The sequence below is a fragment of the Alexandromys fortis genome, unplaced genomic scaffold (assembly GCF_014885135.2).
Source record: "Alexandromys fortis isolate MF-2015 unplaced genomic scaffold, M_Fortis_MF-2015_v1.1 scaffold_556, whole genome shotgun sequence".
Taxonomy (NCBI): Eukaryota; Metazoa; Chordata; class Mammalia; order Rodentia; family Cricetidae; genus Alexandromys; species Alexandromys fortis.
This window is the reverse complement of record NW_026068422.1, coordinates 29,111-54,938: the sequence shown is the minus strand read 5'-3', so window position 1 is coordinate 54,938 and position 25,828 is coordinate 29,111. Positions and strand designations below refer to the sequence as shown.

At 51.4% G+C, this 25,828-nt stretch overlaps 1 protein-coding gene across 2 annotated transcripts in view; it reads right to left on the bottom strand.

Annotated features, from left to right (window-relative positions):
- Ptgis (prostaglandin I2 synthase) overlaps positions 1 to 17,535 on the bottom strand; it is a 31,286-nt gene extending 13,751 nt beyond the window's left edge. Inside the window, exons 1-5 of one of the 2 annotated variants that reach the window (XM_050133258.1) lie at positions 17,394 to 17,535; positions 5,543 to 5,666; positions 3,922 to 4,100; positions 2,664 to 2,807; positions 155 to 306 (exon numbers count right to left, since the gene is read on the bottom strand). In XM_050133258.1, coding sequence (XP_049989215.1) covers positions 155 to 306; positions 2,664 to 2,807; positions 3,922 to 4,100; positions 5,543 to 5,572 — 505 coding nt within the window. In that variant the 5' untranslated portion in view covers positions 5,573 to 5,666; positions 17,394 to 17,535. The other variant, XM_050133257.1, reaches the window with a different exon arrangement.
- Positions 17,536 to 25,828: the final 8,293 nt, after the last annotated feature.

Sequence of the window (25,828 nt, the reverse complement as noted above, 5' to 3'; positions counted from 1 at the left end):
ACCAGGATGATAATGGACCAAACCTCTGAAGACGTCAGACACCCCAGCGTTTTTCCTTCACCAGAGTTGCTGTAGTCATGGTGACTCTTCACAGCAATAAAAACCCTGTGACATGAACTACTACCCATTTCTGATGTGACCTCACAGTGCTTACCCCCTGACAAGGAGCCTCGAGCCAGTTTGGGGAGCAGCAGATCCAGCTGGCGGAAAGTGTGGAAGACGTCAGCTGAGTGAACACGATCCTGCGCTTGGCTCTCATGGGTGCGCAGCGAGGCCTCCACTCCATACAGGGTCAGGTATCCAGCTCTGGGGGTGACAGCAACAAGTCAGATTCCTGTCTTTAGTTCCTGCCCTGCCTCAGGTTCCTGTCTTCAGTTCCTGCCTCAGGCTCCTGTCTTTAGTTCCTTCCCTGCTTCAGGTTCCTGTCTTCATAAAATAAACCCTTTCTTCCCCAAGTTTCTTCTACTCAGAGTGTCTTTCCACAGCAACAGAATGAAGCAGACCACCACTCTACCTCTTGAACTCCCCCAGTCATGGGTCTCCCAGAAGAAGATCTTCCAAGCAGGAAGATGGGGGGAAACAGAATGAGGGAAGATGAGACTGAGAGAACTATGCCTAGTCCCCAACCTGCACCTCCCCCCCACAGTGCATGCAGCAGTAGGCCTGCACCTCTCCCACACAGTGCATGCAGCAGTAGGCTTGCAAATCACACACACAGTGCATGCAGCAGTAGGCCTGCACCCCCCCACAGTGCATGCAGGAGTAGGCCTGCAGTGAGTGTTGGGTCAGTGGGGCAGTAGGTAGGCTGATGGAGGAATGAGTGAGTGGGTGGATGGACGTGGATGTGTGGGGCGAATACACAGACAGGTGAGTGGATGGATGGATATGGATGGGTGGGCGGATACACAGGTGGAGGAGTGGGTAGATAGACGGGACTAGGTAGGAGGTGAAGGGGTGAGTGAAGGATGGATGTGGGTGGCCAGATGGGTGGATGGGTGGCAGGATGGCTGGAAAGATGGGTAGATAAATAGAGCACCCTGCTGAGCGCTGTAGTGACAGGCTACCACAGTCTGTCTGACAACAGCCATCCAGGTCACCATCATCCCCTGTGTGCACTCCACTTCTCTTCCCAGTCCAGCCTAGTGTCTGTCCTGGGGACAAGTCCTCAGGGCAGGGGACCAGCACCTGCTCTTTCCTCTGGGCTAACAAGAAGCCTACTTCCCCCTAGGAACTTCTAGGAATCAGAGGTAAGCTCAACCTTCCCACACCTCAGCCTCATCATGGAAGTTTCTTTTCCTCCCATCTCTTGAATAGCCTCTGGGTAGCTGGGGAAACAGCTCACTAACGTAAGTGGATCCAGAAGGCCACTAGGTGGCGCCTGGTGCTGTAAACCGTCAGAGACTGTTCCGCTGTCTGCAGATCAGCTCTGCATCAGGCAGCAGGCACCGTGTAGGCCACTGCAGGCCTGCTCCCTGGGCAAACAGCAAACAGCGCACGGCAGGAGAAGGAAGGAGTGCCCCGCTGCGGGTGTGGCTGAGAGCGGCCACCTGTGACCCTGACAGGGACTCTAGTGAGTCCCCAGGTATCAGTTTTCCATCTGACAAGGGGGTCTGTAAGTTACCACCTTGCGGAAGATGAAGTGAGTTTACCCATCCAGCCACCCAGACCTGATGTCACCTGTGTGCGCACGTGTGTCAACAAACAGCTGCCTTTTTATCAGAAGCACACGTGCTGCTCTGAACTTCTGGGGATAATTAAAATGTCTTTTTTTTTTTTTTAATGGTGCTATCAACGTTTGGGAGAGAAACAGTCTCTCGACCCTCCCCACCTTTTAAAAGCCTTCAGTGGGCTGTGTCAACCGTGTGTTCTTGTTCTCTCCCAAGTACAGGTTTCCACTGGGACCCACCTGGGAGACTACACACATCCCAGTGGGTCCCTCTGTCTGGTTCTCACCTACAGATGTCCCCTGCACAGGAGCATAAAGCATTTGAAGGAGACTGCATCTGGCCCCTTTGTCAGTCCCTAAAGGACCACCACCGCCACCCGGCTGAATCTACTTTCCAAGATCTTCCTCCAGGCTGCGAGCCTGGCTTCTGCAGACCTCTCCACCTGGTCGCCCCTCTTCCACCTGTCCCCTTTGCTCTAGCCGCACTGGCCCCTTCACCCAGCCTCTTCCCACCCCGGGACCTTTGCATTCGCTGTTTCCTCGCCAGGGTCTTGGCACAGCAGGTGCTTCTCAGTCCCACAGTTTGAGCTCATCAGTGAGGCTGGAGACACCCCCAGATGTCCTATCTCGGGATCTATGCCTTCCCAGGCATAAAGAATGCATTTGCTGTGTCCCCTGCTGTGTCCCATGGGACCGGCTGTACTGTTTTCACTACAGTCATGAGGTCTGGATTCCGGACAAGCTCCCTGGTCCCCTGAGCATCCTCTCTGTTAGCCTTTGAGAGCCAGAGTCTAGACCCCAGGCCAGATGCTCTGTGATGCCCAGCTCGGCGACTCCTGCTCCAGGGAATGCTGGGGGCCCTTGTGCAGCTAGCGTCTGCTTTGCTGCACAAGTTGTTTGAGGTAAATTTTGGGTCCCACCTAAACCACCTCCCTACTACACTCTGCTCTAAGCTTCTCCCACGGTGTCCTCGCCCATGACGAGGTCGTGGGCTCACCTGAGGAGGGCGCTGTAGGAGAGATCGAGGAGGCCTGTCGCGTGCCAGCCGCTGGCCGCTTCTGTGGAGTCCCCCAGCAGCACCGTGCGGAGGTTGGTGTACATAGCTTCCGTGAGCGCCTGCAGGTCTCTGTGCATCAGCAGCCTGAGACCAGCAACAGAAATTAGCTACTCACCCTTACTGTACTCAGAAAAAAGACTGTGTGTGTTAAAATGATGGTCACCACCGAGACACTGTTTTACGGTGGAGGAACTCAGGCATGCGGAACAGCATCAGGACAAGGCCACGCAGCCAGTGAGTGGTAAGACTGGGGCTAAACCCTAGTCGGCCCCACTCCACATCATGAGAGCTCTTGGTCAGGATAATCTGTCCTTGCCTGGTGCACAAACTCGGACAAGGGACCCATGGGCTTCCCACCGGCTTCTGGACATGGAGGGCCCAGGAAACTGGCTCCTCCCCTGGGAAATCCAGCAGAGGGCTGCTAATGCTCTCTTCATGTAGATCTGAGTGACACAGACTAGGGGGGCATGAGGCAAGAGTTAGGGGGGCCTGGGCCTCGTTCATGCTGAGCAGAGCCTGGGGAGCAGCTGTGCAAAGCCAAGGTGAGATGCCGGCTGTCTACACATCAGGCTCCACCTAAGCCACAATTGGCAGCAACTGGCTGGAGTGTCCAAGGGACAGGGTTACCTGCAGACTCTAGTGGTAGCAACAAGAACCAGCAGGTGTGGGCCAGACTGGGATTCTGGCTGCATTTGTTTTCTAACTGTCGCTCCTGGACAGTGGCTTCAGGGCTGTGCAACTAATCTTAGGTCAACTTGGCACAAGCTAGAGTTATCTGAGAGGAGGGACCTTCAGTTGAGAAAATAACCCCGTAATATTTGGCTGTAGGCAAACCTGCAGGACTTTTTCTTAGTTAGTGATTGATGGGGGAGGGCTCAGCCCATTGTGGGTGGTACCATCCCTGGATAGTGGGTCTGGGCCCTATAAGAAAACAGGCTGAGCAAGTCCTATTAAGCAAACCAGTAAGCAGCACCCCTCCATGCCCTGATTGAGTTCCTGCCCTGACTTCCTTCAGCGACGGACTATGATGGTGTGGAAGTGGAAGCCAAATAAACCCTTTCTTCCCCAAGCTACTTTGGTCATGATGCTTCGTCATGGCAATAGTAACCCTGACTGAGACAAGGCCCAAGCACCACCCATCTGGGATGGAGGGTTGAAGCCCCAGCAGGCCCACCCACAAGCCCATCTCTGCACTCACGGCTTCATCCTGGCCTTCTCCTCGCTGGGGTTGAAATTTGGAAGCTGCAGGTCAAAAATCCTCTCCATGAGGAAGATGGCATAGGGGTGGAAGTCCAGCCGTGTCCGCGACTCCCATACCACCGTGTCGTAGGAGTGTGGGTCCAGGAGAACGGTGACATACCTGCCTCCCACCAGCACCTGTTGGAGGAGTGTGGGCAGGAGTGATGGCGGACTCTGCATTCAGGCATCTGTGGGCAAGCACTGGCCCCACAGGCACCAGGCAGCAGTGTTCTTGCTTGTCCCACCAATCGTGTGAGCTAGGGACCGCCACTCACCCGTCTAGGCTGGGAGAAGGGACACCGTGCCTAAGATCTCCATGCTGAAAAGCAGCAGAGCTAAGACCAGCCAAAGCCTTCTAGAAGGAAAGGGTGTAGCCAGGACCATAGAGGCAGAGGCAGGAGGATCCCAAGTTCAAGGCCTGACTGGATTAGAGTGCATTCAAGGCCAACCCAAGTAATAGTAAGACCCTGTTTCCAAATGAAGAGGGGGAAAGGGGCTGGGGCATGAAGATGAAAAATGGTATGGGATTTCCTCGTGTGCATGAGGTCCTGAGTTCAACTCCCGGTACCACACAAAGGGAAGGGTGAGTGGATGGATGGGCATTGCTGGGTAAGGACCAGCAGACTAACTGTAGAAGAGCGGGTGGGTGGGGGGTGGATGAGTGGATGAGTGGAAGGGTGGGTAGATGGGTGGGTGGGAGGGAAGGTGGATGCATGGGTGGGTGGGTAGACAGATGGGTGGGTGGGTAGATAGGAGGGTGGGTGAATGAAATACAAAAGTACACGTGCAGAGAGGAGACAGAGTCAGGTGCTGAATGGGTAGATGGTGAGCACTGGGTGGGCTGTGGTCGGTGGAGATAGAGGTGGGGAGATGAGTGGAGGGAAGTCAGAGGAAATGGACCCTAGAGACGGAGGCTGGGTGGGGGTTGGTGAATGAGTGGAAGGATGCTGGGAGAATTTGAGAGGTAGGCAGAGGCTGGAGAGCAGTTAGAGCCCTGGCTGGATTCCAGAGGACCTGAGTTCTGAGTTCAGCTCCTGTACAGACATCTGTAACTCCTGCTCCAGGAGATCTTACACTTTTTCCTCTGACCTTTGTAGTCACCCAAACAGATGTTATACAGAGAGAGAGAGAGAGAGAGAGAGAGAGAGAGAGAGAGATACATTAATAAAAATTAATCTTAAAAACAATAGACTAGATAGATGAGAGACAGACAGACAGACAGACAGGTGGACAGATAGATGAGAGCTGGTAGAAAAATTTGGTGAGTATACAGAAAGATGGATTAATGGATGGGGGAAGTGTAATATTTAATCTCAATTCCCAACCTGATTGCATTGAGAAGCACCTTAAACACAGAAGCCCATCCCTGGGTGTGCCTGTGAGAGCGGTTCTAGACACCCTAGAGCCCAGTACTCTGCTGATGACTGATACATGGTATGCACAGTTGGACCGACGGACGGACAGTCAGCCCCACCCCCTCAGGTGACAAATGCATGGGTCAGTGTGTGGGTGGATGCTGAAGGAGTCGATGACCCCAGTGATGAACCAGCCACTCACCCCTTCCCCCTAGTAACACTTACAGTAAATATGTCGCCATGCTTCTCCTTCATCCTGGTGAGGAAGCTGGCAGCGTCTCTCCCAAACTCCAAGGCATGGCCCAGCCAGGGGATGCTGCCCAGGTCCAAGGGAGGCTCACCAGGTCGCCTGCAGAAACCACAGCACTTAGCCCCGTGTGATAAGAGAGAGAACAGAGAGTAGAGGCCATGGAGAAGTCACAGGAGGCGCTCAACAAACAGCTGGAGACGTTCCAGCAGGAGGAACAGCAAGAGCAAAGGTCCTGGGGTTTTACGACGGGCTCAGAGAACAGTGTGGGAGCAGGTGTGGGTAAGCCTAAAGAATAAGGACAAGGGTGTGTAGCTGTAGCCAGAGCTAGAGAGACTCTGGGTGAGGCCCTATGGTCTCGTGGGTAGTCGAACTGTGGCTTAGTCTCTGAGTGAGGTGGGGTTCCTGGGAGGGTGTGTGCTGAGGACGACCAGTGCCAGGAAGTTCTGGAGACCCACTGGCCTCTGGGTAGAGAATAGGCTCAAAGGTGCGGGTGGAGGCTGGGGGCCAGGCATAGGCAGCTCCCTGAGGGAGGAAGCTTCCAGCACCCAGCAGAAAAGCAGAATTCTCTGAGCCAGTCTGGGCTTGGGTCATTTCACACTCCCTCTGCTGCCCACAGGAAGAGAGTAGTGCCGGTGACAGATTGGCAGGACGCAGGCTCCGCTCCGCTCAGTGGTTCCAAACCTGAGAGCCCTCCACGGCAAGAGCCAGGCCATGGCCTGGGGGAGGCCAAGCATGTAGGCTGTCTCTCCTTCCCACAAAGGCCTTATTTTGTACCCACTCTCTAGCGGCTGCAGGGCTTTTTCATTTTTAAGTTAAAAGAAAAATAAGAGTTTGCAAGGATATGAAGGAACTGTAACATGCAGGGCGGTGATGGCGTGCACCTTTAATCCCGGCACTCGGGAGGCAGGTGCAGGCAGATCTCTGTGAGTTTGAGGCCAGCCTGGTCTACAGAGTGAGTTCCAGGACTCAAAAAAACCCTGTGTTGAAAAAACAAACAAACGAATGAATGAATAAATAAATAAATAAGAAACTGGAATACACGGTGTCCACGGACACAGCTACTTTAGAAACCAGGCTGGCAGCTCCTTAACCTTTACGCATGCTACACAACAAAGCAATCTACCCCCGAGAAATAGAAACATGCTCACAGGTAAGCAGGCACGCTGTTGCCGATGGTAGCATTGCTCATAACAGCCACGAAGCAGAAACAGCTTTGCGTGAGATCAACTGCACATGGCGTGTCCATGCTACAGAATACCATTCAGCCTCGAAGAAAGAACGAAGCAGTGCTGAGCCTTACAGGCACGGGGCTAAGTGGAAGCCAGACCCAGAGTCGGGAAATCCACTGGGCTAGGCGTAGATTAGAGGATGCCTGGGGCTCGAGCATGGAGAATGGCTGCCAACAGATTCAAGGTTTCGGTTCAGCGAGAAAATGTTCTGGAATTAGGGGTGACGGCCATCCAGCTTCATGACGATACTAAAACCCTGAGTTACAGTTTTAAGTGTTGAATTTTATGATATGTGAGTTGTATCTCATTGAATAAAAAGTTCAGAACAATGACCAGGACAGTGGAAGCCTGGGCGGAAGAAGAAGGTGATGGAGGAGGATGTCCCCATGGCCAGAGGGTGAAAAGACTGTGGGAGGAGGGGAGAAGAAGCTGCAGGGAGAGGAAATGGTGAGTGCAAAGGCCCTGGGGTGGAAGTGTGCGGGATGGGGCTTTCTAGAGTGGCGTGGCCCAAGTGGACAATGTACAGACATTAGGTAAGTAAGGGTGTTAGAAATGACTTTGAAGACCTTGAGGGCCTGAAGGTCAGGAGAGAGTCTGGCTTCTACACCACATATATTGAGGATCCTGTGGAGCGGTTGAAGCAGGAATCTCTCAGTGACCTGTTTTTTACATAGGGTAGCAGTAAGGTGGGGCAAGAGGGAGGAGGACAGGGCCGGGGATTCTGGTGACTGTCCAGGAGGAAAGGCCTGGCATCAGTTTCCCCACTTTGGTTCACACCCAGCAATTCAGGGGAGCACAGGCTTTCCCCAACCTTTCTCCCTCTGCTTCCGGCATCTCCATTGGGTTGTCCCTAGAGAGTGGGGGTCAGAAGCAAGTGGGACAAGATGGCCAAGGCTGGAGAAGACCGCAGCATACCAGGAGACAATGTTGGGGGCCTCAGGAAGGGCCTCACTCTTCAGCACCTCACCCCCTGCCCCACCGGACAGCTTCTGAATCATTGGCAAACTCAGCCTCTCTGAGCTCAGAGAAGCCCAACAAAGCCAGCACGTCTCCGCTGCTAGGGGGCTCCAGGGGCTGCAGGGGCCTTCTGCCTTCCCAATCCCTTTGTAGCCCTGGGCTAGAGGGCTCTTCTGTCATGCCGGGGCCCAGTAGCTAGTGTGCACCTGCCCCTACCAACCCAGGCCCAAGTCTGGGATCAAGACCCAGAAAAGTGGGTTGTGCAAGGGTGGCCAGATGGCCAGTGGTTACCACCCAGACTTGGACGCCAGTCTTCCTGGGCTCAAATCCAGCTGGACTTCCAGCCAGTTTATAACTTAGCTGCTCTCTGCCTCCGTTTCCTGGTCTATAAAATGGGAAGAACTGCGTTATGAACACTGTCCATCCAACAAGAGTAAAAGGAATGTCTAGGAGATCCCCTGACACCTGGCAGCCAGGAGCAATTGGGAGAAAGACCCAGAAGCCTCCTGGGTGTCCTTTACTGAGCTACAGCTCCACGGGAGCTGCCACTCAGAACATCAGTGTTTGCCTTCCTGGGTAGTTGCAGTTGGTGTTTAGAGCCCATAACTCGGTGGCTCCTCCCCTGACTCATTGGCTCCTCCCATAACTCCGTGACTCCTCCCCTGATACTTGGTAGACCACAGGCTCCACTTTTACAGTGAAGAAAAGTCATGGGGAGACAGAGGCCCTTGCCTGGAGGTTCCCCAAGGGAGTGCTGGGTTTCCAGTGGTCACCCCCTAGTGAGCATTTGTACCCCCACTTTACAAATGAGGAAACAGTCACCTGTGATTGTCCCTGGGCCATCTTCGGGGGCCGGAGAGGCCACTTCCTCCAGGCTTGAACCAGGTGTTATTTCTGGCTATGCCCTTCTTCCCACAGAGAAACCCAAGAAGGCACAGACAAAGGCAGGAAGCTGGAGTCTGGGCGCCCAGCCCCTCAGGCAGCCAGCGGCTCCCCTGCGCTGGACCCCAAGCCAATCCGAGTCAGTCCCGGCCACATTCCAGAGTGAGTCAGCCTGTGGACAGCTGGGGCTAAGGAGGCTCTATTTCAGGGCCTGTGGTCTCCCAGGGCTAATTGACACTCTCACTCTTTTGAGGCGCTGCCAGGCCAGACATTGGGGGAGGGAAATACTTGAGGCTTGGCCCTCCTCTCCTGGGTTCCACGGTCAGACACCAAGACGTCCCTGTGGCCTCTCCTAGAGTGCCGATCCCACCAGGCAGGCGCCTCTAGACTCTGATGGGTCCTCACTGACGGACCCCAGAGCCAGATCTGCTGCAGCCTTTGTGAGGCAGTTAAGGGAGCCTGTGGTAGCTGTCGATCCCTCTGAGGGAACCCCGACTTGAGGATCGTATCTTCACTGGGTGGTATATTCCAAGACTCAAGCTCTGGGAACTGCATGGAACCTGCTAGGTGCTTAAAGAACATAAGTCACATGACCACGTTGTGCACAGTCCGACTCAGCGAGCAGGCTCGCCTACCAGAGCTGCTGAGAGGATCAAGGCAGGTGAAGAAGCTGGCGTGCAGTCTGGGTTCCAAAACGCCCAGCTCAGAGGCTGGCTTCACTGGCTGTGCATTGCTAGCAGGCTGCCCAACCTCTCAGTGCGAACTTCAATTCAGAGTAGAGGAGGAGCTCCAGGAGGGCTTTCTGGGAAATGGAGCAGGGCTCAGTTCTCTTCTGCCGGCTGGGGAGCTGAGTTTCTCTCCAATTCTCTTAACCTACTTAGCCCAACCTTTCTCCAGAGTGCACCCACAGGCCTCTGGGGGTTCCTATTTTCACTAAGACAGACTCTCTCTCCTAAAGCTGTTCCACGTTGCCTCCCCCTCTGCCATTGCCTGTTAGAAAAAGCAGATGGCGGACAGCGGGCTGTGGCTCCATAGGTAGAAGGCTTGCAAGCGCGCGTGGATTCATCCTCAGCATGAGTAAACTGGACGTGGTTGCAAACCCCGGGGGGACCCCAGCACACGTGAAGTGGGGCAGGAGGGTTGGGAGTTCAAGGTCATACTCAAGGCCAAGGCCAGCCCGAGGTCTGGGAGCCTATCTCAAAAAGAAAGAAAGGAAGGAAGAAAAGGAGGGTTTTCCTCCTTTAACCTCCTGTTAACCCCCACCAGGCTCGGTGAAAGACTGTCTCACAAAATAAGGAAGAGAGCAACTGAGGACAATACCGTGTATCTACCTCCAGCCTCCTCCACAGCACACACACAAACCTGTACACACAAGGAGGGGCCAACGAGATGGTCATTCAGGGTAGAGTGGTTTGCCGCCAAGCCTGGCCGCCCAGATTCACTGCCCGGAACCCACAAGTGGGGGTTAAGAAGCAGCTCCCCCAACTTGTCCTCTGACCTCCACATTCACACGTGTGCACAGCCCACAGCCCCACACACAAGCATAAACACAGGTAGCCAAATCCTTAGACACAGCATTGGTAGCCGCGCACGGCCCGCTCGGGGCAGGTTCTTAGTTTGGACTTGGCTTTTGAGGCAGACAGAGAGTCCAGTTTCTTATTACTTCTGGCTCCCCACAGCACAGCAGAGGGTCCTGTGACAGACAGACCAGCAGCGGGCTGGAGTGGCAGCAGCAGGAGGCAGGGTCTGCGCTGAGGCTTAGAGCTGCAGCACCAAACCCAAGGAAGTGTGGCTGTGGCTTCCCAGTTCCACGGGAAGCTGGAGGACTAGATTTTTGTATATGAAGCCCTCCACCCACCCCCACTTGTTACCGGAAGGAACTAACCCCCTAGTAGGACCATTTAGTGACCTCTGTCTTATGCTTGTTAAAAACGACATCCATTCCTACATAGAAACCTCACCTCCTTCCCAGCCCAGGCCACGCCTTCCTCAGTAACACCGAGGACCCCCTCTAATCCCTCGGTCAAGGACCCCCACTCATGAGACGTCTCTCAACAGCCAGCCCACACTCCTCTGGGAAAGCGGCTGGGGACGAAGCACACACACGCCTCTGCAAGCTACCTCAGATTACCAGTGGGGAAACTTGAGTGGGTCTGTGGGCTGTGGCACATGCGTGGAGGTCAGAGGACAAGTTGGGGGAGTAGGTTCTTAACTTCCACTTGTGGGTTCTGGGCAGTGAATTTGGGAGGCCAGGGTTGACGGCAAATGACTCTGCCCTGACTGACCATCTTGTCACTAAGGCCCAGAAAGCAGAAAGAACGTTGCTGGTAACTACTTGGCAAGTCACTAGGCTCAATGGGCCCACACAGGAGATTGCTAACTCCACCCCCCACAGCCGTCCGCCATCTACACTGTCCCCAGAGAGAACAGTCATAGATGTCAAATAAGGCTTTAAAGTCCTGTCAACAGTCACAGAAATCTGTATCTGGACGGGGACAAGCAGGCCAGTAAGACCAGTGTTTCACCAGACAGGATCATGGAATTAAGACTCTCCCTTTTTGATACATGATCTGGAACGTTTGGGAGTACAGCATCATAACATTTTTATGTGATATTTTAAAACAAACACGGGGAAAGGGGGTCTTGGGTCACTCATCTCAGGCATAGCTGAATCCTCTGTGTGTACAAAGTTTACGACATTTAGCACGGTGTGGAGATCTGGGGACTCACATGGGACTTGAGAGAGCCAGTTCACTTCTGCTGTCTTTCCTATGACTGAGCTTTGCTTCTTTCAACGTGAAAGAACACCACAAAACACGTGGGAACGTAAGAGTCCCAGGAAAGAGATGGTTTTCGTGTTCCCTTGGCCCTCATTACTAATTTGGACTCCAGGACCGAGGAGAGTCTTAGGTGACAGGAATCGACTCACACCCTGCTAAATTATTGTAATTATGACCTGCTTCCCTAACGCTGTGTAGTAAGCCTCTTCTTCTGAAAACAATGCTCTTATTTAAAAACAAAATTGAGGGTTTGTTTTTTGGGGTGTTTTTTTGGAAATGCTGGAGGGCGGATAGTCACCCACCCACCAGCATAGTCTAATTTTGCTGGGACAAGCAGGAACTTGGGGAATTGAAGGATAGATATGGCATGTACTTTCTGTGTGGCCTGTCAAACCTCAGTAGTGTGATGGGGTGGTAGAAGTCACCCCCAGGTTTGGTCAGGAGAAAGGAATGGGGCAGGGTGGAGAAGAGCCTTGCGTATTTCCACCCAAACTTTGGGTCCCGCCTATGTGCTTGCCTTCCAATGCTTGCCTATCTTTTCCTTCCATGGGATTGTTTGGTTCGGAGCCGTGGATCTTATCGTCTGGGATTTTTGAGTGGTCAGATCAGCGAAGCAACAGAGGGAAAATGAAAGGAGTCGTTCCAGGGAATGAAAAAGGCCTGCAGCCCAGAGTCTTAATCAGGGCAGAACTCCAACAGGTTATAGGGCTTCTCTGAGCCTCTGTGTCCCCCTCTACAAAGAGGGTAACCAAAGCTGGAGAGATGGCTCAGTGGTTACAATCACAGGTGACTCTTTCAGAGGTCCCAGATTCCATTCCCGGCACCCACACCGAAGGGCTCACAGCCATCTATAACTCCAGTTCCAGAGGATCTTTTCTGAGAACTACATGCATGTGGTTTACACACATACATTTAAGCCAAAAACTCACACACATAAAATTAAATATATATATTTTAATAGGAATAACCAGAGTGCTTTTAGGCCAGATGAGCAGGGTCCTACTGTCAGCCCCAGTGGCCAGGATCTCCCACGCCCATGTCTTCCCAAGCCTTCTCAATTACTTTCCCAGGTGCCATATGAGGAATGTTTTCGGTTTGGTTTTTTCTATTTAAAAAATTGGCTAGGCCACCAAGGGCCAATATTCCATAAATCTCCCCCACCTTGTAAAATGTTTATGGACATCTTTTCATCTCCTCCCCTGGCTGAGGCCACATCATCCCCAGAACTCAGTGACTGGCGCAGCTGATCTACCCCACCAGTCCCTCATTTCCTTTGCGTAGATTCACTTAAAACCACAGGACGCTAAAAGACAGACTGAGAAACTGGACCCCAGCCATGGAGAAACACAGTCACGACGTGCGCTAAGACAGACACGAAGTGACCTTGCCCTGGCATGCCCGCTAGCCCGGTTTGGGTCACGGCACACACTTTTTACAAAAAAGAAACTCCCTTGCCTAGTTACTTTGACATTGTTGGTGCGTTCCTTTGTGCGGCATCAAGGTTATTCTCTTCCGACGATTTTAAGGTTCATCCCGGATTTCAAATCCACCTGGATCCTTTCGCTTGGGGGAGACACATCCCATGGCCCATTGCTGGGGCCCACAGGGGCTGGGACAAACGAAACTCTTTCTGATCAGTAACAATACCAGAATGGAAAATTTCCAGCAGTTCAGGAAAGGGCCCAGGAAAATATTATATGAATGGACTCTGTATTTTGATACAAAAATCGGGGCTTGATCTCTAAGGATTGGAATGTAAAATAATCAGGTCAAAATATAAAAGAAAAAGAAAGGAAATAGATTCCTGCAGATGAAGGAACCAACTCCTCTGGCCTGCCCACAGGCTCCCATTCAACGTTCTCTTCCTTTTCCACCAAAGGAGAGACTGAACAATGCAAGAGACCTCAAAACTCTACGTGTGATTTCCTATCTCCCCTTTCTGGGCGTGGGTCCCGTCTTTCCCTTTCCGACCAGTTCCCTCCGAGAGCCCAGGAGACTTTGGAGAAAGGGACAAGAGACATCCACAAGAGACAGTGTGGTCAGGTCCAACACTGTCTGGGACCACATGGTTCCAGGCAGCTGCTTTTCTGACTGGGTAAAAACACCACACACAGCTGCCACGGTTTTAAATCAGGATTAACTATTTTAACAAGTTGGTTTCTTAATGACTTAAATTCCTGCCAATGCCGGCTAAAGAGACAGCTCAGTGGTTAAGAGCGCTTGTTGCTTTCAAAGGACCCAGGTTCAGTTCTCAGCACTCACATAATGGCTCACAACCACCTGGAACTGTAGTTCCAGGGGATCTGGTGCCCCCTTCTGGCCTCTCTAGACACCAGACACATACATGGCACACAGACATGCATGTGAGGAAAACACAGAGACACATTAAAAAAAAAAAAAAAAGAAAACCAACCCTTGCCAGTCCCAGGCCGTGCCATGCTCAGGTGTGATAGAATGGCACTAAGGTCACTTTTTCCAGCCCAGTTTCTTCCTAGGCTTCCCGAGAAATGGTACTCCCTACAGGCACTGGGCATGCTCCCCTTTCGCTCCATTTCCTTGATGGACTCCCAGCCCAGCAAGAGCCTGTACCTTGGAACCCAGGGGACATTAAAACACCTGGACGCTGTTGTTTGTCTCCCAGTATAATTTGTGGTAAGCTACAGGGACTCCCTCCTTGGACTGGGACAACAGAATTCCTTCCTCTGCTTCTTCAGTTTGCTGGTAACTTCCACTGCTCTATCCTAATGCTAATCAGACTCAGATGCTCATTTGAAAAATTAAGAGGGTGACAGTCCACACTGAGCCCATGAACTACACAGATCCCACAAGAATGTGTGTCCAGTGTGGGTGGGCTCATTTCACCATAGAGCTGAGCCCATAGGAAACACAAAGTAACCCTGTGGCTTGTTCCCATCTTGTCTGGTGACCTCATCAAGATGGAGGCAACAGTGTGACTTGGTTGCCGTCTTGACCGGTGACAACATCAAGATGGTGAAGACCGTGAACCAACCACATGACATGAGCCAAGATGGCAGCACCCCTAAAGTTTCCTGGTACCACTGAGTCCTTGAGGGGGGCACTGCACCCATAGAATTTCCTATACCACAGGCATTCGGTCCCAGGTCCCAATCCTTCTCTGGTTTTGGTTCTTCGCCTTGCTAGATGTCTGATGTGGTCGTGGAAATGGGAGCGCCAGAGAGATGCCAACATTGGCTCTATTGCCAGTGAGAAGGTCAACGCATTTTATGTCAAACTAAGGAAGTGAAACCAGTTCACCATGGTGGATTTGACACACTGTTTTGTAGGATGTTCTTAACTGGTTTTCAGAGGGGACCTAGAGTTTTCCCAGCCATGAACTTCCAGCACCAGTAACACATCATCAGGAAATGACTGAGGTGGCCAGACCTGGGAGGCTCATGTGAATTTACAGCACGCAAGGGCTGTGTCTTGGAAATGGACAGACGGTTGGAACCAAAAGACAGATGGCCAGGTGCTAGACAAGCTATTGTGAGCCCGGCTTGGGTCATGGTGCAGCCCTTTTGGAAAAAGAAATTGCCCTGCTGGGTTCCTTCTGCTTTCTTCCCATGGTTCTTTGTGCCGCACTAAGAATCTTTGCTAACGCCCAGAGGCGTAAAAACCACAGATAAAGGAGCTTTCAAATCGTCAGACCACAAGAATCTGCACCGCTGGAAGGTTGCATCCCCCACCCCCACCCCAGGACACTGTCATCATCGTCATCATCATCGTCATCATCACCATCATCATCATCATCACCATCATCACCATCACCACCATCATCATCATCATCATCACCACCACCATCATCGTCGTCGTCATCATCATCATCATCATCATCATCATCATCATCATCATCATCACTTTAACCACAGAACTGGGGCAGAGGACACTCACTTGCCCCACAGGCTGGGGACTTCCTGCTGGGAGAATGGCCAGAACCTGGATATCCACCCTTCCTAGATGTTCTACCTGCCCCAAGGCATAGCACAGGTCACACACCCCTGCAGGCAAACCAGAGCGCCATACATGAGACGCGGAAAGCTATAGAAACAGGATCAGCGAGATGGCTCCGTGGGTAAAGGTGATTACCACCAAGTCTACTGACCTGAGTTGGATCCCCAGGACCCACACAGTGAGAGAACTGTTGCCTGCAACTTATCCTCTGACCTCCACATGTGTGTTGTGGTGTGCGTGCTCATGCACATGCGCACACACACACACACACACGCACACGCACGCACGCGCACACACACAAATAAACAAGTAAAAGTAATTTGTTTAAAAAGAAAGCTCTCACAACAACCAAAAAGTCCACAGACAAAAACATGGACAGAAAGGCTAAAGAGGCGCACAGGTGACCGGGACGGAAGCATGAACAGATGTCTAACATCTGGTGTGAAGAAAGAAACTCTGGAAGCTGAAACCACAGACAGATCTGGTGCAGACCGAGCCGGCAGCTGAGGACACCCAGCTATTCCTTACAAAAACGGCTTTTGAATTTTCCTTTCCTCCTTTTGGGGCAGATAAGCAAACACATAGTTTAAATTTCACCTGGAAAAGTGCCTGGAATGAGCTGACTGTTGGAAATCTCAGCTCACACACTGTCTGCAATGTGAGGTTCTCAGTGTTTCTGGGATTTTAAGGCGCTGCGATGTAAACACGGGAGAGCTGCCCTGTGACACCAGAGCTGGAGCCCGTGGAGGGAGCAATTGCTGAACCAGCTGCGGATGCCGGGTGGGACTACTCCAGGCGACCCTGGCAGCTGACTGAGAAGGCTGATGGACTCCCACAGTCTGAAACTCAGCGACCAGCCAGCCGTGGACCTGGGCTGGCTTTTAAACAAACATCCCACAAGAATGTCGGATGTGCGCCCTGAGCTGCTGCAGCAGTAGCCGAAGGAAGTGCGATAACACTTGCCACTTCTCCCTAACTTCCAAACTGGTCTGAAATAGTGTGTATGTGGCTGGGCTTTGTTTGTTTGTTTGTTTGTTTGTTTTTATTTTTGCGGGGTTTTTTTTTTCTTTTCTTTTCTTTAAAAAAAATCTGAAAAGTTCCTCCCAAACTGAGCAACAGGAAAGGCCTGGAGAAAGGAGGAGAGTCAGACGAAGAGGGCCCTTGGTTTAAGTCAAATGTATTCTGGTCCTGAGCGATTCAAATTAACTTTAAAATACCTTACACAAAGACTTCTGCCAGCTGAACTCTCCCGCATGAAGAGAAGTGTTTAGTTTTTCTCCAAAAGGCAGTGTCTCCAAGGGCACTAAACTTTAAGGACCAAGGATCTGGTTCGACCTTACCCAGTCTGTGGGACTGGAGGGCCTCAGTTTCTCCTCTGGTGCATATGTCGTGAATCATGGGACCGTCTTCCATGAGTGGGAAGCCCTCAGGATCAGTGTGTCCCTAGCAGACCCTCGAGTCCAGCCTCAGCATTCCCATCCGGGTTGAGCTACAGTGGGTCTAGAGATAAGTGGGCACGGGACACCGTGGAGGTTGCAGCGTGGGTAACCGCAACTCAGTCCCCGCCTCACACCTCCAACCCTCGGCCTCACCTGGTTTCTCTTCCCCACCCTGGCGGGTCCCGGGGACACTCACCGCGCGCGCCGGCGGCTCAGCAGCAACAGCAACAGCAGTAGCGCGGCCAGGAGGCCGAGCAGAGCGGCCCAGGACATGGCTCGAGGGTGTGCGGCTGCAGGGTGGCCACAGGTCACCGCCACAACACCAGCCAGCCCCGAAGGCCCCCACTTTAAGGGCCGGGCTGGAAAACGTGGGATGGAGAGGGAGGAGCGGGAAGGGAGGGGTTGCCGGGGCTGCTGCTGAGAGGAGGAGAGGGGATTCGGGAGGCGGGCTCCCGGTGGTGATGGGAGGGGGCAGAGAGGTGGAGACCGAATTAGAGCGACTAGGGGAGCCTTTCCTACACATTCGTGCAAACCACACTTCCCAGCCCATCCCCCGCCCGTCCTGACCTGCGTTTCCGTGTGAGCTGGGGAACTGTCCACCTCACCCGGACCAGGGCCACTCAGGACCGCCCCAAGCCTACAGTCCTGACTGTGGTGGGGATCACAGTAGGGCCTCAGGATCCTGTGGTCACATTACATTCGGGAGTCAGCCCCGCGCCGTTTTACTCTCTGTCTCTCTGTCCGTCCCCGACCCGTCCCGTCCCGCCCCCCCCGCCCCCCCCCCGCCCCCCTTCCCCGCCTCCCCAGGAGGGCTTGACTCCAAGCCTAGGGGGCAGTTTCTTTTGAAGACCATTGGTCAGGGTTCTACTTACCTAAGAGCGACTGATGTGTCTGTCAAGAAAGGAAGATCACAGCCTGAAGAGATAGCTCAGTGGTTTGGGTTCAGTTCCCAGCACTCACATGGTGCTCACGACCACCTGTGACTCCAGTTCTAGGGGATCTGATGCCCTCTTCTGACCTCCACAAACACCAGGCACACATGTGACAAACAGATATACATGCAGACAAAACATTCATACACACGCTAAATAAATAAATAAATAAAATATTTTTCTAAAAAAGATCACAGACTTTCTCTCAAGTGCCATAAAAAGGGGACCCAGGTGGAGCTGGACCCTCCTTCCCACACGTACACCCCAGTCACACACTCCGGAGTCCCGGCATTTGTGCCCCCCCCTCGTACCTCCTCATTTGCTCCTACCATCTCCCAAGGTGTTGCCCCACCTGGCCCTCTGGCTTCCACGCTCATTTTTGGTTGTCAGTCCTCCCCTGCCTACCAGGCCGGCAATCCCCTAGCGCTTAGAAGGTGGGGGCAGGAGGATCAGGAGTTCAAGGCCAGCTTTGGCTTCAGAGTGAGTTGGAAACCAGTCTGAGCTTCACACACATACACACACGCACACACATGCACACATGCATGTGTGCACATGCACAGAGCACACATACAACACACGTTCGTGCACACATGTGCATACACCCATGCACACGCACAGGCACACATACAGAACACACAGATACACCCTACCAGAACCCACCCTGGCTCCTTGTCACTCAGGGCACAGCCACATCCCTACATGGCCCCCCAGGAACAAGCATATCTGCTGAACCCACCCTCACTACCAGACCTTGTCCTCTGCTCTGGTCACACGGTTATTCTTGTCCCTGCCCCAGAGAACCAAGCTTCTTACCTGACACTCAGGCCCAGTGGATCTATATATGGTTTAGCCAAACCGGGGTAGACGTAATCCCTCTCATGACAGCTTTGGCAATCTTAAACTTTATAGACACCCATGAGACAGAGGCCAGAAGGTGAGGAGGGGGTAGATCCAGCTGTGGCGTTTCGTCAGTCCTCAGGAGGATAACGAGGGCCACAGGTTGACTCCATTACCTGGGCTCTCAGCACAGGGTCTGTTATATGTTCACAAGACAGCTGACAGCCCCCACAAACACTTGCTTCACCCATTTCCCCAGTCTGTCATCTGTTGGACCAGTGTGAACATGTCTGCGCTATGTCCCTATTAGAAAGCACTGCCAGGAGCCCAATACTTTGAGGAAACAGCCAGCCCAGTGAGTGGGAAGGGTGCTTGCTTCTGCCCAAGCTCCCCTACGTTAGGAAGGGCTAGCACAAACCAGAACCAGCCTACTCTTTGCTGATGTCTTTGTGGCTCAGGCTGGTTTGGCCTCTAACCCTGTATTATTTTGGTTTTAGTTTCCTCCCTTGTCTGGTACATTTCTGAACACGTTGTTTATTCACCCCTCATTGTATGGTCTTTACACGTGGTCTGCTATGATCCTACAAGGAGGAGACAGGGGCAGGCATGGACCTAAGCCTGAAGCCTAGCTTCTTGACCAAAATTAAGCATCTGAGGAATCTGACCTAGTTGATCAGGCTATTTACCTGGAATCTATTCTTACTTTTAAAAAGTGTGCATATGTATGTTTCTGTTTGTGGGTATGTGCATGTGGGTGCAGTACCTGTTGATGGCAGAAGAGGGCGTCAGATCCATAGAAGCCACCATGCATGGATGCTGGGAACTGAACTTGGGTCCTCTCAAGAGCTCTGTCTCAAAGCCCAGCCAAGCTCCTTCTTTGACAAGTTGTTCAGGGGAAGCTTCTCCCTGTTTTACAAGTTGGCAGGCTAAACTTCTGATTTAGAGTCATTTCTGCTGCTGGGGTAAAACACTCTGACAAAACAAACAAGCAAACAAACAAACAAAACCACACTTAGAGGGAAAGGGGGCTTACTTCCATTTCCAGCTTGAGGCACAGTCCACTACGGTGGGGACGTCAAGACAGGAACTTAGAACAGCTGGTCACAACACACCCACAATCAAGAGCAGAGAGAAACAAAGGCATGCGTGCTCACGGGCTTGTTTGAGCCCAGCTCTATTCCTCCGCCTGTCTTAGGTAGGGTTCTATTGCCTGCATGTATCCCTGCAAGCCAGAAGAAGGCACCAGATCTCATTGCAGAAGGTTGTGAGCCACCCTTTGGTTGTTGGGAATTGAACTCAGGACCTCTGCAAGAGCAGCCAGCACTCTTAACCACCAAGTCATCTCTCCAGTCCCAGAATTATATCTTTCGAGCATAAGAATGTGGGTATTTGGGCCAGCGAGTTGGCTCGGCTGCTAAAGGCACTTGTGGCTAAGTTTGATGACCTGAGTTCAACCCCAGGATCCACTTAATGAAGGGAGGAGAGAAGCAACTGGTGTGATCTATTCTCTGAGCTCCACACAAGTACGGCGGCACAAGTGTGCCAGCATGCACACTTCCCACGTGCACTCATAACCAATTAAATACAAATGAGAAAACGGTGACTTCTGATGTTATGTACCAAACTCTCTAGAATTTCACCTCATGGCTAAACTCAGCGAGTGGCCCTCCTGACAGCTTCACAGATGTTACTCGGCTAATTAATGTGTGTTGGCTCAGACTGCCACTCCAGACAGACGGCCTGGCAGGAAAAGTCTAAGGGTTTATTTGGTTTTGGTTTTCTGTTTTGTCTCTGAATCTTTTTTATGAGAATGTGTTCGTGTGTTCATGCGCAGGCACACACATATGTGGAGGTCAGAGGACAATTCCTTAGACAACATCTACCTTGAATTTGAGACAGAGCCACTCATTTGCCTAGAACTTGTCATGTAGTCTCAGCTGCCTGGCTGGTGAACCCCTGTCTCCACTTCTCCAGATGGGATTATAAGCATGCCACTAAGTCCAGCTTGTTTTTAAAGGTTTAATTTTTATTTTTAATTATGAGTATATGTGTGTGAGAGAGTGTGAATTTTGCACACGAGTGCAGTACCCAAGGTGGCCAGAAGAGAATGCTAGATCTCCTGGGGGTGTCACAGGCAGTTGTGAGCCACCCGAAGTATGTGCCTGAAACCTCTCTACAAAAGCATACATGCTCTTAACCACTAGGCTATCTTCCACTTACACACACGTACATACATACCTCATACACACAAAAATAAAAATGTGTAATAAAATGACTCTTAACAAACATATACATCTATGATCTTCTTTTCTTCTTCATGTGTTTGTGTCTTTGCATGTGAGTGCAGTGCCCCCAGAAGCCAGAAGAGGGCGTCGGATATTCTGGAGCTGGAGTTACAGAGAGCTGTGAGGGTCCCATGTGGGTACTAGGAACCCAACTTGGGTCACCTGCAAGAGCCACAGTCTCTCTTAACCACTAAGCAATATCTTTTGCCCAACATTCTTTTCTCTTAAGCGACAGCATGCATATGCATCTCAGAGGATAACTTGCAGGAGCTGGTTCTCCCCTTCAACCACGTGGGTCCCTGGAATTGAACTCAGGTCTTCATGATTAGAGATAAGTGCCTTAACCTGAGGAGCCATTTTGCCAGCCCAAACCCCCTGTGATCTTGCATGTAATCTTTTCTAAAATCCCCTATTTAACTAACAATTGCAATCCTGAAAGTAAGCCCCCAGCAATAACACAATAAAAACGTTGAGGAACATCACTTAGAGGGATTTGATCTCATCTCCACAATTATGCATCAAACTATTTATACATCTCAGCAAGCTCATGCGTGGCAGCCTCCACGAATCAAGAAAATGTCATAACGCAATTGCATTTGGATTCCTCCAATGTATTTCAAATAATGCATTTTGATTAACATAAAATATTTTTTTATCCTCTTGATTTTTTTATGTCCCTTGGTTACTCAGTAAGAAAATCAATGTAAATTTAATTTCTTTTTCAGAATCTAGTTTAGGAAAAACTTCTTATCCAGATCTTTATAACCAATACAAAAAAAATTTTTTTAAGAGTGAACACAACAATTTATAACCAGGAAAGACAGAAAACAGGCTTTCGCTCTCTACGGGCTGGTCTTTAGTTTTGTAGTCACTTGGGAATCTTCTCAGACTGTGACCGAAGGGAAGGAAGCAAGAGCTTTTCTGAAGGTCCATTGAATATCTAACTGCAGCAGCCGGGGAATATCCGGGTACCCTCCCAGCTGTGTCCAGAGCGTATTCAAAGATGTCTTCTCCATTATCGGATAGCTTGAAGTGGACAGGTCAGCATTCCAGATGGACTCCACCTGAGTCTGCTGTCCAAAGGTCTTGAAAATGTCAGGCTTTTTGTTGTCTTCAGTGAATAACTCCAAGACTGGACTTCGAGTTTTGGTAAAATCGGGTATCTGCTTAAAGCCAGAGACCAAGGGCACAGGCTGGCTAAGATTTAGTTTAAACACCTTTTCGATCTGGCTGAATACCTGCATCATGGACCACAGGCACTGCTTCCGTCTCTGTTCTAGTTCCTTCTGCTTGTCTGTCCAGAACCGCATCACCCTCTTCTGGTATTGATCAATTCTGTCCAGCATGATGTACAGGTTCTGAGCCTCATACCCTTTCCCAGTATTTTGGATGGCTTTTAATCGTTTGGTTATGTTGTTTCTTGAAAAAAGTCAAGAATTAGATCCATATAGTTCCCAAAGCTACCAGAGCAAACCTAACTTCTCCAATACAAAAATTTTAACGTTAAACTTTCATCTTGCGGGTGGCACGGCTCAGCTGGTAAACGCGCTTGCTATCAGCCTAAGGCTTGGAGTTCAGTCCCTGGAACCTGCATGGTGGGAGCAGAGAACTGACCCCCACATTGTCCTCTACGTGGTGGAAACAGAGAACTGACTCCCACATTGTCCTCTACATGGTGGAAACAGAGAACTGACCCCCACATTGTCCTCTGACCTCTTCATATCCTCAGGGGCATGTGAGTTCCCCAATATAACATAAATGGTTTTAAAATGGTGTTCAAATTAAAATTCAAATAGACAGGTTTGCTGGGAAGTTTGGCTTTCTGGATTTTTATCCAACATCAGTGGCACCCCAAAACTAAGCAACATTGCCACCTGCATCTCAGACAGTTGATATGGTGAGGTGCCCAAACTATCTCCCCTCCTCAAATGCAGAAATAAAGATTAAAACAGAATTGGAGCTGGGTGCGTTGGTGCACACCTTTAATCCCAGCACTCGGGAGGCAGAGGCAGGTGAATCTCTGCGAGTTCAAGGCCAGCCTGGTCTACAAGAGCTAGCTAGTTCCAGGACAGGCTCCAAAGCTACAGAGAAACCCTGTCTCAAAAAACCCAAAAAAGAAAAAAGAAAAAGAAAGAAAGAAAGAAAGAAAGAAAGAAAGAAAGAAAGAAAGAAAGAAAGAAAGAACTCCCACTCTGGACAGACAGATGCCACTTTGGGCACTGTGGATGAGAAAACCCAGATGGACAAGCCAGGCCGGTGCACTAAAGGTGCCAGCTGAGCCCACAGATGTCCTCACAGACCAAGTAAAGCAACTTGCAAACAAAAGCTGAGCTCCCTTGTCATGTAGCCAAGCGACTCTTCGGTCCAGGCCTCAGTGACAGGCGTCTCCAAGGCCCCTGGCTTGTCTCAAAACATCTTTACAAAACGGTGCCAAGACAAAACAAAACCAGGTCCTGACCCCAGGCATTTACCAGGGACATTCCAGATCGTAACAGCAATCAGTGTGCTTCCAAAATCAGACCACAGCAGGATCCAAAGTTCTGTCCTCTGTCACCAGTGCAGCACCCACGCAACGCCCCGCAGCACCCACGCAGCGCCCCACAGCACCCCGCAGCACCCATGCAGCACTGTGGCCTCTTGAAAGAGACACACTCAGGGCTGATCTTACCGCCATGCAGCTGAACCCTCGCTTAGCCCCCTCCTCTGTGTGGAGAAGCAAAACTGTTACCAGACACTGAGGTCTGCAGCCTCAGTTTCCCCACGTTTTAGCAGAAATTAGGAAACAAAAGGATTTAAGGAGTGAATTTCTCTCCATTGTGCCCAGGGCAATCTTATAACCTACAGAAGCCCATGAGACAAAGGCCAGAAGCTGTGTAGACTTAGTTGTGACCCTGTACTGGCTGGTTTTGTGTGACAACTTGACACAAGCTAGAGTCATCAGAGAGGAGGAAGCCTCGGTTGAGGAAATGTCTCCCTGAGATCCAGTTACAGGGCATTTTCTCAATTAGTGATCAGTGGAGTAAGTGCCAGCCATTGTGGGTGGTTCTATCCTGGGCTGTTGGTCCTGGGTTCTATAAGAAAGCAGGCTGAGCAAGCCAGCAAGCAGCTCCCCCTCTATGCCTCTATGGCCTCTGCATTAGCTCCTGCCTCCGGGTTCCTGCCATGTGTGAGTTCCTGTCCTAACTTCCTTCGGTGATGAACAGCAATGTGGGAGTGAAAGCGGAATAAACCCTTTCCTCCCCAACTCGGCCGTAGGTCACGGTGCAGCGGGTGCTTTGTAGCGGCAGTAGAAGCCCTAACGACGACAACACTGTCAGGCTGGCCCTTGCGTCTATGGGATTCGCCCAGCTTCGCTTCGTGGAGTCACTAGGCGGCATGGAGAGCCTGTGGCACTTTACAAATTTCCCTGTTAGAACCTCACACTGCCCCAGGGCCTTTGCTAGCTACCCCCACCTCCAGAAACTCTCCTTGAGAGACTCACAGCACTCTCCTATGCCCGTGTCCCCGTGTCTCTGCACAGCTGTTCCTTCTGCCTGGTTCATTCTGTTGCTGTGACGAAAAGAAAAGAACATCCCTAAGAAACCTTTAGCAGGCAGATCTCTGTGAGTTCGAGTTCAGCCTGGTCTATATAGAAAGTTCCAGTACAGACAGGGATACACAGCGAGACCCTGTCTCAAAACAAAAACCAAAAACCACCCTGACAAAAGTCAGTCAGAGAGAAGGGGTCTCTTTCAAAAGGCTCACAACTCCATTACAGCAGGAAGTCGGGGCAGGAGGTGAAGCTGCTCACCACATCCACAGTCAAGGGCAGAGAGAAATGAATGCATTTGAGCTCACTACTCAGCTAGCATCCTCTACTCAAACAGTTCAAGACCCGTTGGTGAGGGAGGACGCCTACTGCTTTCAAGGTGGCTCTTTAGTTAAGGCCATAAAGGCTCCTCCCACCCCCAGCAGGCACAGGCCAGCCTGCTGTAGACAGTCCTTCTCTGAGATGTTCTTCCTGGTTGGTTCTAGATGGTGTCAAGGTTAAAAGCAACCGTCTGGTGACTTTAATCTGCCGCCGCTACTCTGTACTTCCTTTGCCTTCCGCGTGGCTGCTTCTGGGGGTCTATTCCACAAACTCGGTCATATTAGGGACTCGCTTGCCTGCCTGCCTCATGTTGGCCTCCAAGACAGCTGCACGGATCTTAAGTGAGCTCAAGAGATTCAGAACAGCAAGAGACGTTTCCAGAACCTCTTGTTTATGTATGTTGCCCAGCTGCAGGGAATGGAGAGAGACCCTCTTGAGATTGCAGTTGAAGGACAGACACCCAGAGTCCCTGACAGAGAGTGAGCACCCATGCCAGTCAATCACAGTATATCAATCATACCACCACTTATTCCAGTTGAGCCGCTTGGTGTCTGACCAGGGTTTCAGTTTTTCTTATCTAAGCAATGGGACATGCCTGTCCTTCTTCCCAAATCTTTGTGGACTAGAGGACAAAGAATGATTTCCGCCAGCCCAAGGCTAGGTTCAATAAATGTTAGGTCCTTCTTCCCGCAGAGACTCGGCCTGAATCCCTCCAAGAGCCCTCTTCCCTCTCACCCCAGAGAGAGAGCCCCTACTCATGCACCAAGGGAGTGGATATGTGGTTCCAATGAGAATGGCTCCCACAGGCTCCCACATTTGAACACTTGGTCTCCTGTTGGTAGAACTGTTTGGGAAGGATTAGGAGGTGTGGCCTTGTTGGAGGAAGTGTGTCACTGGCATCCATTCTCAGTCTCTCTCCCTCTCCCTCTCCCTCTCCCTCTCCCTCTCCCTCTCCCTCTCCCTCTCCCTCTCCCTCTCCCTCTCCCTCTCCCTCTCCCTCTCCCTCTCCCTCTCTCTGCCTCTTGCTCCTGAATCAGGTGTGAGTGCTCAGCTACCTCTCTGGCTCCTCTGGCTCCTGCCCGCTGCCATGCTTCCTAC